The 17,770-nt window shown below is 37.2% G+C and overlaps 1 protein-coding gene across 1 annotated transcript; it reads left to right on the plus strand.

Annotated features, from left to right (window-relative positions):
• Nucleotides 1-486: 486 nt before the first annotated feature.
• Nucleotides 487-14,438, plus strand: LOC132952254 (BTB/POZ domain-containing protein KCTD8). The gene is made up of 3 exons (XM_061024488.1): nt 487-637; nt 726-1,439; nt 13,309-14,438. Exons 2-3 carry the CDS (start codon nt 946-948, stop codon nt 13,496-13,498), a joined length of 684 nt encoding a protein of 227 aa, XP_060880471.1. The 5' UTR covers nt 487-637; nt 726-945; the 3' UTR covers nt 13,499-14,438.
• The last annotated feature ends 3,332 nt before the right edge of the window (nt 14,439-17,770 follow it).

Genomic DNA, 17,770 nt, shown 5'->3' on the forward strand with positions numbered 1-17,770 from the left:
ATGACTATAATAGGAGAATGTTAAAATAATATATCTGTTTTCCTCTTTCGGAACTTCGGTGGTGGCGGCGGCGTATGGCCCATAATATATCGTATACCGCGCCTAACCACGTTATTAATATTATCATACCGCGCGGCGTGGAGAGGTGCAGGCGGTCTCGCATCTAGCGGTGATTGTTTTTAATTAAATCGAAATATGTCGCACGCGACGGCTGCGTCGGACGCGTGTGTTGGCGGACGGTCGGGCGGCGAGGATGGGTGAAGATGGGTTGCTCGCGCGATTACGTCGGTCGACCGTGGCGGCGGCAACGGCAACGGATGCGACGCGCGCGACTGCGGCGCAAGCGTCGTGATCGCGGGGCGGTGACGGGACGGCATGTGATGGGGCGGCGGCGGCGGCGGCGGCGGCGGCGGCGGCGGTGTATATTGATTACGCGCGACGAGCGCGGCCACCCGCGCGCGCCTCCGAGCGAGTCGGCGAGGAGAGCGAGGCGGTTAGACTTATACCACCGCGGCGCGAGAGTGAGACGGCGGCGGCGGCGGCGTGCGCTTTGCGTTCCGGTCAGTCAGCGTATACCACCGGTGGTAGCGGCGGCTTCGGCGGCGGCGGTTACAGTCGGTGTGTCGTCGTCGTGAACGTGCGTATATATTATAATATTATCATTATAATATCGTCGCCGTGTCGTATACCTATTGTGTTTACATAACAATATAACAATATTATAGATTATACGACGTGCCACTATATCATATAGCACTGCGTTACCGCGACAGTCTTCGCCATCACTGCACGCGATCACAGTATCACGTCATCGCTGTATTATTTAATAATATTTGCGCGGTGCGTGTTGGTGAACGCGCGTGTCTCGAAAGCAGAGCAGAGACTCGTGTCCGCGACTAAAAAGTCGTCTTCGTCGTTCCCGAGAACTACAGATCTCGCACGGCGATGGACCAGGTGGTCGACCTGAACGTCGGTGGCGTGTTCTACACGACGGCCGCGTCCACGCTGGTGCAGGCACAACCGTCGCTGCTGGCCGACCGGTTCAGCGGCCGGCTGGACCCGCTGCCCAAGGACAGCAAGGGCCGGTACTTCATCGACCGGGACGGCGTGCTGTTCCGGTACGTGTTGGACTTCCTGCGGGACGGCAAGCTGTCGCTGCCCGAGAGCTTCCGGGAGAAGGAGCGGCTCCGGCTGGAGGCGGCCTACTACCGGCTGGACGGCCTTACCGAGCGGCTCCGCGAACAGAGGCCCGGTTACATCACGGTCGGCTACCGCGGTACGTTCGCCTTCGGCCGGGACGGGCTGTCCGACGTCAACTTCCGCAAGATTCCCCGGATATTGATATGCGGCCGCGTGGCCCTGTGCCGCGACGTGTTTGGCGACTCGCTCAACGAGAGCAGGGACCCGGACCACGGCGACACGGACCGGTACACGGCCAGGTGGGTGTTTATCATAAAATTTTTTATCACCGTCGAGACGATAATATACTATATTATGTGATATATATTTTTACCATAACGCATCATCTTTTATCATTTATCATCGTCATCATCGTCATCACCATCATCGCCATCACCATCGTGATTATCATCATTATTCACGCACGAGTATCTATATAATATATTATAATATTGTTAAACTTCGCCACTTCCGCCACCGCTGATAAAATTTATTTCGAAAAATTGCTGGTTGTAGGAATTCAAATAGATGATAATATCATATCGAGTAACGCCGTCCTGTTTTTATGCAAACGTTAAGTATGTGGTGTTCGGGTACAACCGACCTTATTGCCATGGCTGCAACATAACCCGACGCGGACCGTTACCCGTCTCGAGGTATCGTGTTCGCGTTGTGGTTAGGTGAATACAAAGGAAACGCCGTCGCACCCTAACTTTACCGGTAACCGTGGTCGGGTTTATGTGTGAGTATAGGTATACCACCCGTTTAGTCTACAGGTTCGACGTGTGTGTGTGTGTGTTTATACCAATACATTATATACATATGTATAGGCAACCGCGCGTTGTGATTTCGAGTATACCTGGGTATACCATAATATATAATAATACGTATGAGGCACGACGTCGGGCATAATACCTGTTGTAGGCTGTTACATTATAATATAATTATTATTATTATTATAATTGACCGCCCATAACTTATGTAAGAGTGGGGCTTTTGTGCGAGAACGCGTGCGAAATGAATATTTTAATAGTTCCAAAGCAACACGTGTTTGACATGTCTCATTCAGCGATTCGTATAATACTAATAATTATATACATATATGTATAAAAATGGTCGAAAAAGCTCTATTTTGTTTTGTTTTTTTGTTTGAGGGCTAGTGGACAAACATTGACTATAAAAAAAAGGAACCTTTCATAAAACTTGCTGGGTGTATTATTTTTTTTTCGTTATTATTTTGTTAATGTGTTATTTATTTTACGCTCCGTTAAAATTTGCTCTTTCCACACTTATATAATATTATTATGTAGGTATAGCGTATGTAGTTCTTTATTAATAACGACGGTGTGTAATCGATTTTTGTAAACGGACAATTTATTAATATCGGTACCTATATTTTATACGCAATAAACATCATAAACTCCTCTTCCGCGAACGAAACGACAATACCGTTTAATTACGATATTTACAAAAGCTAAAAACAAACGAACATAATAATACAACTGTAACGGCCGCGGGCCACCAATGAAATTACCTGAAATGTAATTTCGTAAACGGCGAAAAACGATGGGCAATATTAAATCTGTCGAATGACTATATTATTTAACAATGATTAAAGTTGTTTTTTTTAAAAAATAATTCGATAGAAACGAATTAAAAACATAAAAAACTCGATTAAACAATATATATAACGCATATGAAACTACGTAAACTCCTCGTCTATTAACTTTAAATGGCGGTACGAACAATTCCATTAGGACATTCGAAAAACATTTTTAGTAAGATATAAATATTCCAAACCATATAATAATTGTTACATTCGTGTTACATTATTGCAGTTCAACACAATGTTGAAATCGACGGTAAAGTCATTACGAACTAATGCGTAAGTGAAATATAAAATATAATTGCGTCGTTTTCAACACAGACACGTAGTAGGTATAGGTACATATTGTATTGTTTTGTGTTAAAACCCATCGGGACTTGCGACTAAATAAATGTCAAAAAATATAACGATACTTCCATCAATATAATATGCTGTATAGGTATTGAGAAATTGTATTTAAGAGAAAAGAATTTCCATACCTTCATAATATCACTTTTTAATTTTTAGAATATTAATCAAACGAGAGCAGTGAAATTATAATAACCACTAAAGAAATATAATTTAGACACATATTATAGGTAAAAATGAATATAGGTATCTGGTATTCTAGTTAGTATAATATTTTCTTCGTTTGTAACCCTGTAAAATGCAGTTTTTAAATTGAAATGTAAAAAATGAATATAAATCAGTGATTTGAGAAGTATAGATACGCATTAATATATATCTCTTCGTAATAAATATTTGAAAGGTCACAATATTTTTTTATTATTGTTGTATAATATTATCTTCGGGTGCGTATTTAATATCAAAATAGTTATTTAACAAACGTACATTTTGATTTTCATAGACTATGGTTGGGGGAATTAATTTGTGTAAAATTCTAAAATTCTAAAATCCTGAAATTTAGTTTTTTTGGTAAGATTACTGTATAATTTGACGATTGTTGTCCACTGGTTGCATTAGTTAGGTGTTTCGATTGTTGTTTAGGTACACATTTTCAAGTGTATTAATTGTTTTGTTTGCAAATAAATTCTAATTCTAAACACATACATAGCGGATGAATAGCGCAAAAAGAACAACGGAAAATTGTTTGGCCGTGACCATTTTTCTAATATACATTTCGTATACTAAATTATAATCACACGTCTCGTGCCTATTGGCTTTTGATCACATGAAAATAACGTACAGACGCGAATCTCGTGTAAAGTTTCCGAACAAGGCTGGAAAGTAAATATTATATTTAAAAGAAAACGGATATTATTGTGTTAATACGTCAAACAAACTTTTGTTAAATTTAACACAATAGGCCGTGGTCATTATTCTCAACCCCTACTTATTCTTATAATAATAATATATAGTGTACATCTTACACGAAACAGAATATCATATATATATATATGTTGGTATGTGTGCAAGTACGAACAACAAAAACACCGAAATAACATCATTTAAGGCGGTTTGATAAAATACCTTTTAGAGAGTAATATACAAAATTATACTTACGGTGCGCAGTTTCTTTTTCACCAAAATATGTACATGATAATAATATTTAATCATTTTCCTCGAGGGTCGATGGTGATAGTATTATATGGTATATATTATAACAAGTCAAACGCGTACTCTGCGCAACGGTAATTTATATTTCGTATATTTTTTGTTACCATCAATTAATACGTCCGTCATATTATATATTATACCGCGTTAATTTAAATAGTACGATCGAATATATAATATATAATTTTATAAAATTCCGTATTTTTGGAAAAAAAGTAACCGAACGAAAACGTTTTCAATTTCGACTCGAAATCGGTCGTTTGAGTATGACGTTTCGTCTCTCGTGAAAATATTAAGTACTTACTTACCCACCTGCCTATACGGACGTCATACTGCGCCACTATAATATTAAGCATGCGAAAATGCAAATTCAAATACGCGTGTAAATACCGTACTAACTACAAAGCCAATATTCTCGATGACTTATTCGACTGAATACATCATCGAGGTGTATAATAGCCGTAATATATTCGTAAACGCAGACGCAAATGACCTAATTTTTCAGGGGGGCGGTGGTGGGGAGGGGGAGGGTCCCGACGATTGAAAACAACGCGAGACATATACCCCTGCAGTTATCGATATACATTATGCAAACACAAATTATTGTTTACACCGATATATAGGTCCTGGGTACATATATTATTATTATTATAATTTACATTCGATACTTATTTTTTTATATAATATATCAAGCGTAAATATAGCGAGCACCTTTGTACAGGCGACAGACACACATTCGTGGCAAAACATTACGACACGGTCGGGTCGTAATAATATTATCCTCTTGCAGCCTTTTCTGCGGAAAACCAAACCATTCTCGTCGCCCGTGCCATGTGGACCTATCAGAAATATCGTACAACAACAAAAACAACAAAATTTTAATTAATTTTTATTGGCATCAATTTTAATCGATCGTGGAAAAATTGCATTTACTTGGAACGGGTATTTGATTTTGTGGGACTTGGCACAGTCGCCCAAAGCTCACGCGTACATGCGCGTCGATTACCGTACCCGGTTAACGGTTAGTTATTATAACTTTAATGGTTAATAATAACGCGCGGACAAGATAACTTCTTGTGGAAAGTGGTGACGTACAATTTACTTGATCAAATCCACACGTTTTTACGATAACTGCAGTATACGACCTTTTTTTCCGACCACTGCGACCCTCATATATCATAATAATTCTTGACGATCTCATGTATTATTTACTTCTATTATATTATATTTTTATTTGCAAACGTTAATTTGCATTTGTTTTTTTTCCCCTTCGCAGTGCAAGAAAGGTTAAAACCTGATACGCGTTTTATGTTAAACGTATATTATATTATATGAAAATATATATAATTTATTTTTTGTTTTAATGAAAACCCTTTCGAGTTTCACGCTTTAAAGGAGAATATATTTTTTCTGAATGTGTTTTTTTTAAATTCCTACGAAACCGGCCGGCGTAGGTATATTTATTCGGTTATAATCTGTATGTGTTTGCAGTGTACATTATAATATAACGACGTTATTTTCAGGAGAACGGCGTGGGGAAGTCGCTGTGCGCATCTCTTCGAGTTAAATTTCCATCGAAACGTATATAGACAGACGAGCACCCATCGGCCACCACTCATGGCAGGAAAATAATATATTATAGTCTCTGTCGTTAATATATATAGCACATCACATCGTAACCGCATCAGAATCGCATTTTCGCATATTTTTTATGGGTACCACGTTATAATAACATATTATTGTTATGGTGTATAGTGTGATTTTGTAGAGTTACGGTCATATTTTTATCCTCGCCAGCCCCCAACACCCTCCCCTGCCCTGCACCAACCGTCACCGCTAATATCGAGTGGCCTAAGAGCTTTAAAGGTATTCCGGTCTGGCTTCGCGCTGTTTAAGATTCCGTTCCGGTCACGAGCCATTTGCCGACCGGAGTCTCGTCGCGGATGATAAATGCTATAATATAGGTACTTGATTTCGAAAACTTACGTTGCACTTGGTCGTAATATTTACATAACATCACTGTGAACAGTAAAAATGTTTTTATAACAGTTATTATTATTGTACTAGTACAATAACAGTACACAACGCGCGCCTGCCCTTCGATTTTTATTGCTTTACGCACCGGACGTATATGATAGTATGGTTCGTTAGACCTTAAATAATATTATTATAATATAATATAATATGAAAATTATTATCGTTTACGCGCATACTTCGCATAATGAGAACTGAAAGCACACGGAAGTTTGTAGATTTCCCATTACATTCGGCGGCATTTGGACGATACGACGTATCTGTATATTACCGACGCATAATAGACCTAGGGTCCGCCGGGGGCTTTGTGGAAAACAATAAGCCTATTTACGATTTGAAACCACGAGGGCTGTAGCAGTACGAATAACATTTTTTTTTATATTTTACTGCTGCCGAAATCTTTAGTTTTTTCCAATAATAATTGGTACAAAAAAATCCTCAGGTGGCTACGAATGGTTTAACTTGGCTCTGCGGCATGCCGATGTCGGGCTATAGCATATTGCGTATATCGTGTTCTGAAATTTCCCAGGCCTCAACGAGGGGTCGATACGTATGCACAGGGCCCCCACAATGGGGGGGGGGGAGATGGACCTGTAGTACGGGGGCCTGGCTAATTTAGGGGGTCCGTTGAAATGAATTTATAATTTTTGAGATGTTAATAGAAATACTTATTTTATGATATAAATGTATATCGTTGTATTACAATAATTATAATATATTAAGTAATTTTGTTATTTTAAGTGAGTCGACCATTGATTCGAAATCGTGTATGGGACACCCGTGACCCGTATCGCTTGTAATCCGGTAATGGGTTGTATTTTACCGGAAGTTATTTATTGGGCCCGCGAAAACATTTGGACAAGGGGCCTGACATTTGATGTGGGCGGGGGCGGGGGGCCCGCTTTTACACACAAGCACAGTAGCGTGTAGCCTTCAAATATATAATACTTATATGATATATGTTAACTTTGTTCTCCAAGAACTTTTTCTAGTTAGATATACCACGATTATACACATACATTATATATATATATATATACACACACAGACACACATTACAATGTATATAATATATAATAATTTATATAATACGGACGCGTGCACGACCTCTACGAGAACGGACCGTGTATAACTTCTTCGCAACACGTCACACGATAATATGTGAACGCGGTGCAAGTATTTCGGACTTAAATATACATGTTGCGAACACGCTTTGTGACGTATACATGTAATATATATGACGGGGGTTTGACGCCATAAATTCTTGAACTCCGACCCAAACGAAATAATTACGAAATTACACGGAGTTATTTGTAATATATTTTACTCCTCCCCGACACATTCCGAACGAGTGCAGTCCATACAATGATTCGGATAGTTTTTTACATCTATAATTGCTTATTATTATTATTACACATGTCTGCGTGTCTCACGTATATAATGTAATAGGTATATCGTCGATACTGTTTTTGGTCGTCAATCCGTTTTATCGTCCATAGGAAATAATTTTAAAATAAATGAAATTGTTTTCAATGCGCATTTACGCCCACGTACTTTTCGAAACGTTTATGTTCGTATTCACCTATTAATAACCTGCCTCGGCGCCCAAATAGGGGAGCAGTGACGTTAAGCACGTGTTCTAATAACCGGACGTACAGGAAACATAAATATATATATTATATATACTTATACATAGGCTACAGCAAATGTATTATATACTATAAATATATCTCTGACTAACACCCGTAGCAATTCATTTTAAAAATATAAATATTACTATAGCTGAATAACCCGGCGTTGCCCGGAAAAAAATTTCGATTAATTAACTCCTTTTAGGCGTAATTTGCTTGTGGCCGCTGTGCATATCGAAGCAAAATCATATTGTATTTTAATTTTTAGCCATCTCGAGTGGACTGGACTGTGGACTTGTCCGTGAGTCTCGCTTATGGTTATGCGAACAGTTTATTATCAGGTAAGTAATCTACCTGCGTTAGATTAACCAAAGAAGTTGGCGATAAGGCAAATGAATCAGTCAGTCAGGGCATCTGAAGTCCATCATTTTTTTTCCATGTTTAGCCCTTTTAACTCCCATGAGGTAGAATTTTGAAAAAATCTTTTCTTAGGGGTTTTTCGCATCATAAAACGAAACTACCAACTAAATTTCAAACTCATAGCTTCAGCGGTTCCGGCTAGGCGATGAAGAATCACTCGGGACAAATAATTTTACATATAGAGATTATTTGTCATATCAGAAAGTATCTACTTTTAATATTAATTCAGAAAAAAATCAGCTATATTATACTGTACTTGGCTTACTTAGCCGTATGATAGGTAGGCGCAATATAAACCTCCCGAAACCATAAATCGGTTATCATATTATAATATATGACGTATTCTTTTGCAGTACATATAATATAACCTAAACGAATAAGCCAATACCTATATAGTATATACATTCGAATTAAATTATCAGAAATTAATTTCCCATGTGCATAGCATAATAACTACTTAGGTTATATATTATATTGTATGGCTTAAATATTTCAATATATTATACTTTGTGCGTACGTATAATCGATTAATGGATTTACTAGACCGAAGCACCAATAACCAATGAAATGCAAAATTAAATCATACAAAACATTATTATTTCTCATCAATATAGAAGCAACTGTATTGTCGAATGCCATATGAATAATGTATAGCGACGCGTTGCGTTAAATTATTACAATTAAGTTTTCGTATATAATATATTATTATGTAGTATGATAATAGGTAGTTGAAAATAAAAACGTGTTTATGGGTATATAGGCACCTCTCTGTTCCTATTGGTGGACTATTAAATCAAATTAAGGTTAATGGTTAGGTACTGAAAAAAATTTGAATTCATCAAATTTAAAGTAAATTTAATCAAATCTACATAAACCAATTCGAGAAAATATGCATAATTAGTTTTCCCGATTGTTTTCAGTACTGCTTTGTTGTACAATATTATTCTGTTCGAAAATGTACGACGAAATTATCTAGAAAACGAATGGCAATTGTTATTTAAAAAAAGTTTGTTTTCGTCCGAATGTTTTGTTTTGCCATTATTCTGTTATTTTTGACTCTGTAAAAGCTCCCTTTGCGGATACGCGCGTCCTTAATGAGCCTAAAAATGTCCTTAAAGTGTTCCCTTTGTTCGCAAATATCCACCATTGTTCTCGTTCGAGCGATTGTCTATCCAAACAACGGGAAAGGGTTGTGTACGCTAATTGTACTATAAGCCTTTACCAGACTGTGTCTTTGGCAACGCCACCGTTGCCGTCACCGTCGTCATTGTTGCACGCTAAACAGTTTCAGCTCGATATATTATTATTATTATTATTATTATTATTATATAGCAGTGCAGTATACCGTGGTTACCTCGAGTTCGATTCCTCTCCCGTGTGTTCTCGTGCAATAAAGGATATAATACCACAATTATTATTTGTAGAACGACGACTGCGTGACCATATGAGGTCCTGTATAATACTCACTGTCCGAGCGAGCTCATAATATTATATTATCGCCGTGCGACTTTTACCCCCACCGATAGTCAGTGTACGGTAAATTGAATAAAAGCGTTTTAATGAAAATACATATGTTTAGCCTGACGTTTGCTCGTTCGCGGTTATACTACAACGATGTACGATATATACTTGTGTGTTGAACGATAGTATAATAATATACTGGTCTACGTTATATCTATCACCGTATACCGGGTCTGTTCCAAGTCGTGTGTGACAAAAATGTTGCAGGGGATCGCTGAAGAACCTACATAATTCCCTCCGTTCTTGTCACACGACATTTTGAAGACCCTGCAATGAGGATATACTATCACAAAATTATTTGTAGAACGACGACTGCGTGACCATTGAGGTCCTGTATAATACTCACTGTCCGAGCGAGCTCGTAATATTATATTATCGCCGTGCGACTTTTACCCCCACCGATAGTCAGTGTACGGTAAATTGAATAAAAGCGTTTTAATGAAAACAAATATGTTTAGCCTGACGTTTGCTCGTTCGCGGTTGTACTACAACGATGTACGATATATACTTTTGTGTTGAACGATAGTATAATAATATACTGATCTACGTTATATCTATCACCGTATACCGGGTCTGTTCCAAGTCGTGTGTGACAAAAATGTCGCAGGGGATCGCTGAAGAACCAACATACTTTAATATACTGGTCTATGTATTATCTATAGCACTGTATACCGGTGTCTATTCCACGTTGTGTGTTACAAATGTGTTGCAGCCGTCGCAGGGGATCGCTGAATAATTAACATAATTCCCTCCATTCTTGTCACACGATATTTTAGCAGCATACAACGATTTCGGATGTTTATATCATACGAATAATATCCTTTGGTTTTGTAATAAACTTCCGCTAATTCTATTACTCTCTTAACAGCGGCTGCCGGCTGGTGTGTATTATAGAGTGTACACATCTACATAAACGTATAATATGTTTGAAGTAGCTGCCGGTGAGTGACATCAATATTGCAGTTCATACGACGTTATCACCATTAGATGCCTAATCAATTATTATTAGGGGGGACGGAGTGGCCGAGCGGATTAAAGCGTCGGTTGCGACGCATATCGGCGCCGGTTCGATGCCGGCCGCGGGTGGCATTTATCTACGGGCATGGCAGATACCTATGGGTGCCCACTAAAAAATCTGCCAAAACCACAACACACGTGTTTAAACTTACCGTACCCTCCCCCACAGTAAAAACCACCTAATAGCCTAAGTTGCCGCGGGTTAATTAATAATAATAAAAAAAAAATTATCTTTAGTTATTACTACATTGTATATTGTTGTTGTGTTGGTTTGAAACTGTGCTGTCGGTATGTTTTCTCAATTAACTGATATAAATGGTGAACCATATACCAAGATAAACAGTCACTTTAATATTATAAACTATGATTTATCGTTTTAACCGTGGTAAAATTTCAGTTTATTAGGGAAATGTATTTTACTCGGTTTCTCATCATGCAGGATCACACATTTTGGGTCGAACCATTTCTTTGTAATCCGCATTGGTTACCAGTTTACCACCAAAACCCGCTATCGGTATACAGTCCAAAGACCCCATTTATACCGCGAGTATGTCGTGTATGGGCGACATTCACCTGACCACCATATGTTATGTTTTTCAAATCGCCCTCCTCCTCAACACTATACACAATCGCATGTCATGAGTTCTGGTGACATTATTACGATATATTATATGCAGTCTGATTACCGTGAACTATATATCATTATATTATCCATAGATCATGATGCGCATTAGTCGTTACCAATCGATCCCGTGTTGCGTGACGCACTTACGCGATTGGTGGAAAACACACTGGAAAATGTCGTCTACAAATAGATAATCTGCGGGGAAAAAAAAACACCGCGAACATTTAGCGAAAACGGTCACGGCTGCCGTTTTTCGCAACGACTATACAACCTTTACGACCGTATACGAGGAGCGCGCACGTGCATTGACCGCACGGATCGAATATAACAGTATTGGGCACCTTTGAGTGGTATATCTGTCCAATATCGCAGTCCTGTAATCTAATCTAACTCGAGTACCTATACTTCGGACAATGGCTGCGGGTTAGAACGTACAACTGTAATAATTATTATCGAGCAGCCTATATAGGTATGTGTATTTGGAATATAATGTCTCGGCGGTCAGAGACAATAATAATAATAACATGTCGGTAATGATTATATTATGTGTATTTATTTTTCGCCGAAACGCGGTATAAAACGTATATAATATACCTTATACCTATACGTGACCGCGGGATGTAGCGGTCTTTTAAATCTATATAGTGTGCGTACTGTGCAGCATTGGTACGTGACAGTGTTTCTCTCGAGCTCATCTGGAGCGACGATTACTCTCGATATTTTATACCGTTGTTTGGCTTTACACAAGTCGTTCGGCTATTAAGCTATATTATTTTTTATTATTTTTTTTTATCGTTATACGACGAACTGTATCGCATTACAAGAGAATTCCGGACACGTAATCGAGAGCACTAATCGCAAGGTTAATTTTATTTTATACGCACATATCTATATAGCGTACGAGGTGGTTTTTTTAAGCACGAAATATCACAATAGTTACTATAGATACATATTTTGTTGCGGTTTCAGCTTCGTAAATTCTATTGAATTTGTTTTGTTCGGCGTTCTAGTAATACTATATAATATAGATTTCCGAGGCAGAACATCGAATAATGAACCTAAAATATGTATTATTATTTATTGTAATTTAAAGTCTAGTTAAATAACAGGCGAGTGCAATGGAAATAACATAATATAAGTAGGTAATTCGACTTTTAAAGTATAATATGAATGGATTAATTCTTGTTGGTGTTGTTCAAAAACACAACAAATCGCGACTGAGAAAACAAATATTAAAGTCACTTTTATTCTTTGCCTGGACATGACGAGTTGCTTATCTTAGTCGAATTTCAATTATTGTAGCCAGAAATAAAAGTCGCTCGTGTGCGGAAAGAAATACAAAACAATACACGTTGTACCCAATTATTATAACTACCCATGTGTATTGTTATCATGTTGCTGTTGACCTATAATAGTATAATAACTCTCAGTAAAAGCATTATAATTAATCGTAATGGCAATGCACATTAATATATTATACAGGTACCTATTATGGTGCGTAAATAATATTGAAATTTTGTTTTTGGTCGATAAACCGTCCGAAAAAATGCATTTTGGAAAATGTTTTTGTTCAACTCGTCGCCACACACAAACGACAAACGACAATAACAATAATAATAATAATAATAATAATAATAATAATGATAATATATAATTATTATGATCAGTACCTATATATTAAACCATTGACGCTAACTGTGCGGTGTTATATTGTTGCGCAGGTTCTTTCTGAAACACACGTCTATCGAACAGGCGTTCGACATGCTCCAGGAACAAGGGTTCTACATGGCCGGAAGTTGTGGATCGGGCACGGCCGGCGGCACGTCCGCCGCCGAGCTCAAGCCGGGCGTGGACTCGGAGGAATGCCGCTGGAATCATTACAACGAGTTCGTGTTCGTCAGAGATTCATGAATTTCGACCACCGACGCCGTCACCGAGACGAGACGAGATGACGAGGGTAACGCCCGCCCGCCGTCATATCATTCATAATTTATGACATCTCAGACCAAACATATTATTATTATTATTATTATTATTATTATAATACTATTTTGTAGATAATATGATTATCATTATTATTATTCTATTTTCGTTTTCCGTTTACGTTTCTACGGTTTTTTTTTTCATTCCTTTAATTATTATATATTATTATTAATATACGTAACGTTTATATATATATATTTATATATAAATTATAAAGATAATTAGTGATTATACCATTTATAATATATCATTATTGTTTTAAATGTTATTAAATTATTAACATATTACTAGGGTCTAGACATAGGAATATTACGTTCGAATAATATAATATATATAAATATATATATATAATTATCATATAATAATTAATAAACCTAACCCTCTCCCCAAGCCCCCGAAAAAAAACTTATCATTAAAACACCATAATTTTATAAAATTAAATTTTAAATTTTGGCCTAATTTTATTAATCGTACGTAATACCTTTTGAATAATAATATAACTCGTAATATTACTATTATATTTTAGGACCAATTTGATTATATCCCTATTTTGTGCCGCATAATAAATCGGTTTATCGTGGTTATACAATTATAATATAATATATATTTGTATTGTTTTTTTTTTTTTTTTCTAGAAAATGGTAGACATTTATTATATAGATATTATATACATTAAACATATTCCATCGTGTTACGAAATGATATAATATGGTGTTGTAAATTTCATTACATTTATATATTATTATAATATTATAATATAGTTGCTCTAAAATATTATATATTATACACATATAAGGTATATACTCGTTATTAAATTATTATCATATAATTAATATATAATATTATAATAATATACTATATAATATTATACGTCGATATTAAACCATGCTATGTAAAATTAATATTTAATTTATTATTTATAATAATAATAAAAAAAAAAGGATAAAATAAAAAACAAAATTTGAAAAAAAAAAAACGTATACGTCTTAATAGTTCCGTTACGTTTCAAACAAACAACCATCGCATCCGGATCTGTTCTCTGTCGACGATTTGTGCGCATAAATGATATATTATATAATATCATAATATAATATTATAGCTACGTGCGTTTACAAAAGTATTCGGTTTGTATTTAATTTTTTTTTTTCCCAAGTCTGTCTGCCTCTTGCAGTGGCGTAGACAAGGGGTGGACGTGGGGGTCAGATCCCCCCCCCCCCATTGGCTTTTTATTACCTTGGTAAAAAGTTTCCAGAGCGTGGGAGATTTTACAATTTCCCCCCCCCCCCCACCGTTTTGATATGACGTTTTCTTCTTTTGATCCTCCACCTAACCAGAATCAATCATGGTCTACTGTCTCGCTCATAAATACGAGTGCGTATCTCGTCGATACGACAAACATAAATGATATTTCTTCGCGTGTTGTTACCATAACATTATAATAATAATATCATATCGTTAAACGCACACGATGCACACACTTTGACAAAACGTTAATAACCAACCCGTACGTGGATATAATGGGCATACATAATAATTAAAATATTACAATATCACATAATAATCATAATATATAACACGGTAATTATGTGTACACAGCACGTAAATATTTACGATATTTTGTGTGAAACCTTGGCACTACCCGTCGGCGTGTGCACAATAATTATTATATTATTATGTTCCGTAACAATATTATTAAACCCGTGTTTAATCCTAATCGCAAATCGTTAAAACGAAAACACGGGCCACTGTCTACTGCGTGGTCGTAGTCGTAATTCGTGTTATTATTATCATAATGTATAGTTTTAAATTTCGGAACAATAATATGGGGTTATCTATACCGTAACGATTAATACAAATATTCAAATATATACGCATCGATAAAACAATGGCTATACTCGCGTGTAGTTTTTTTTTTTCTCCCACGGAATAATCAACCGAGGTTAGCGATAATTGAGTGAAACGAAATAAAAAAAAAAAATAAAAACTACTCGGGATGTTATTGTAATAATTAAACCTCGCATTTCAGTTGTTCGTTTGTTCAGCGGTTGTTCGCAAAAAAGTTATTGCTCCGACCGCAGGACCGGAACAAAAAAAAAAAAAAACCCGGAAGTTTTATCCTTTATGTTAATAATATTTTGGTCACGTAAAACCGTCTTGGTATTTTTTTTTCTTTTAATGAAACCACGACCGCGTAAGTCTACAGCGAGAAGAGGACGACGCGGCGATGAAATGTCGGAAAAGTTTTTTTTTTTGTAATCTTAAATTATTATTACATTGAAAGCCCGCCGGAGTATGGTCCCTCGCCCCCGCCCAAGACAAAGGGTGGAAAATATTATTATGTTTGGGTTTTAGAGAAAAAAAAAACTCATATTTTGAACAAGTTTCATCTTAATATACGTCAGTGGTGGTGGTGGTGGTGGTAACAGTATTATAAACGTGATTAGTGATATTACACTTGGGGTGAGTGTGTGTGCTTTATATAAATGGGTTTTATCTTTTTGCATCGTCGCCAATCGAAAAGTCCATAAACAGCGATGAGAACCTATAGGCGTTTTTTAAACTACCTATACTATTATAGTTTCTCGATATCTGATTTAATATTTTATTTCAATTGGTCATAAATCGTACTGTTAATAATAATATTATTGTTGTTATAGTATCTGTCGTAATATGTCTTACCGGAGTTGCAGTTACACTCGCCGCGTACGCATATCTCCTGCTTTAATATTTTTTGATAAATGTCGGCAATGGCAGTGGCAAAAAAAAGTAGCGCATCGTTAAATATTTTCTCGAAAATGTCAATTACACAATATAGGTACTTCAACCTCCTGAAATTTCGACTCGTTCGAGTTCATTAATATTTATGCGCTGTACGTAGGTTAATTCATCAAAAGCAAAATATATCCGACAACATAAATATATTGCGATATTATGATGCTATTGGCGGCGGGGGCGGCCGTTCGCAGACGGATTGGCATATTATATGAGTTTATACTTTTGAAGACCACCATCGCGGTCCACCGCAGCAGCTGTGCTATATTCACAGTTGTAGAATATAATATAATTAAATCAAAATAAATCGAGGCGCATTACATATCGAGGTAAACATACGATAATTATTTATTTATTATTTTTATTATTGATCTGGAAGCATATTTGGTGTAGTTTGGGTTACGGTTGGTCCAGGAACACGTGTGTGTGTGCGTGGGGCGAGAATTCGTCATTAAAAACACGGGGGGGGGGGGGGGGGTGATCACCCATCCGGGAACCAGCGACGCCGGCCGATGCTTGACCTCAGAACACGTCACCGACTGAGGCCCACCACCGAGCCACACCAGGTCCCGCCGATGTATCGTTATTAATATTATACTACAGCGATGTTTACACAAACAATCATAAAATCGTCTTGTCCTGTATCGCACAATAACCTCTGTTTTATTACAATTACTATTATAATATTATCCATAGGACGTGTTATATACTAATATACCATAACAGTATTACGGGTATGTAGCGTTATACCGCGGTATATTATATGGTCGTACCGACCGCCGAGACACTTTTATATCACAATATATCATCGCCGCACGACGCGCTCCCGCCAGCAGTCTATTTTCGCGCGTTACGGCAAAAACAAACGTTCGTCGACTGTCGCCATTTTTCACACTCGGTCGTTCGGAAAACTCATTTACGTTAAGCCGGCGCGTACATATACTACGCCATTCGCGCCGGCAGTCGACGCTTATTCACCTGCCAAACAAATTAACGTCGGCGGCACATTAAAGCGGTAATTGTTCAAAGGACACGAACGAGCCAAAAACTACACGTTTCTAAGCCCTAGACATGAGCGTGTGTGTCAACTGCTGTGTATGCAACACACACACACCCACACGCACACCCACACACACTCACAAACACATCTTATATACATATTCTATATTCTATTTCTATATGTATATAGAGTATAATATAAGGTATATTGCATAATATATACATCGGTTGAGCCGTTGTTGAGTTGTATCCACACGCGAATTTTCCGCCGAGATTGAATTTATTTCTCAGTGCGATACGATTTTTCGTTTACCCGCGAGACTTCTCGTGATATTATGGAGGTTTCGCCGTATTATATGATGGTCCCGTTTGGACTTGATATTATAATACTAGACCGCGTGCATATAAAGAATAATAATAATATGGTAT

The sequence above is a fragment of the Metopolophium dirhodum genome, chromosome 9 (assembly GCF_019925205.1).
Source record: "Metopolophium dirhodum isolate CAU chromosome 9, ASM1992520v1, whole genome shotgun sequence".
NCBI lineage: Eukaryota > Metazoa > Arthropoda > Insecta > Hemiptera > Aphididae > Metopolophium > Metopolophium dirhodum.

Excerpts from the sequence above, each read along its gene's own strand:
- LOC132952254 (XM_061024488.1), top strand. The coding sequence starts at position 946 with ATGGACCAGGTGGTCGACCTGAACGTCGGTGGCGTGTTCTACACGACG. Across the intron at positions 1,440-13,308 it reads ACGGACCGGTACACGGCCAG|GTTCTTTCTGAAACACACGT; the intron begins GTGGGTGTTTAT and ends ATTGTTGCGCAG.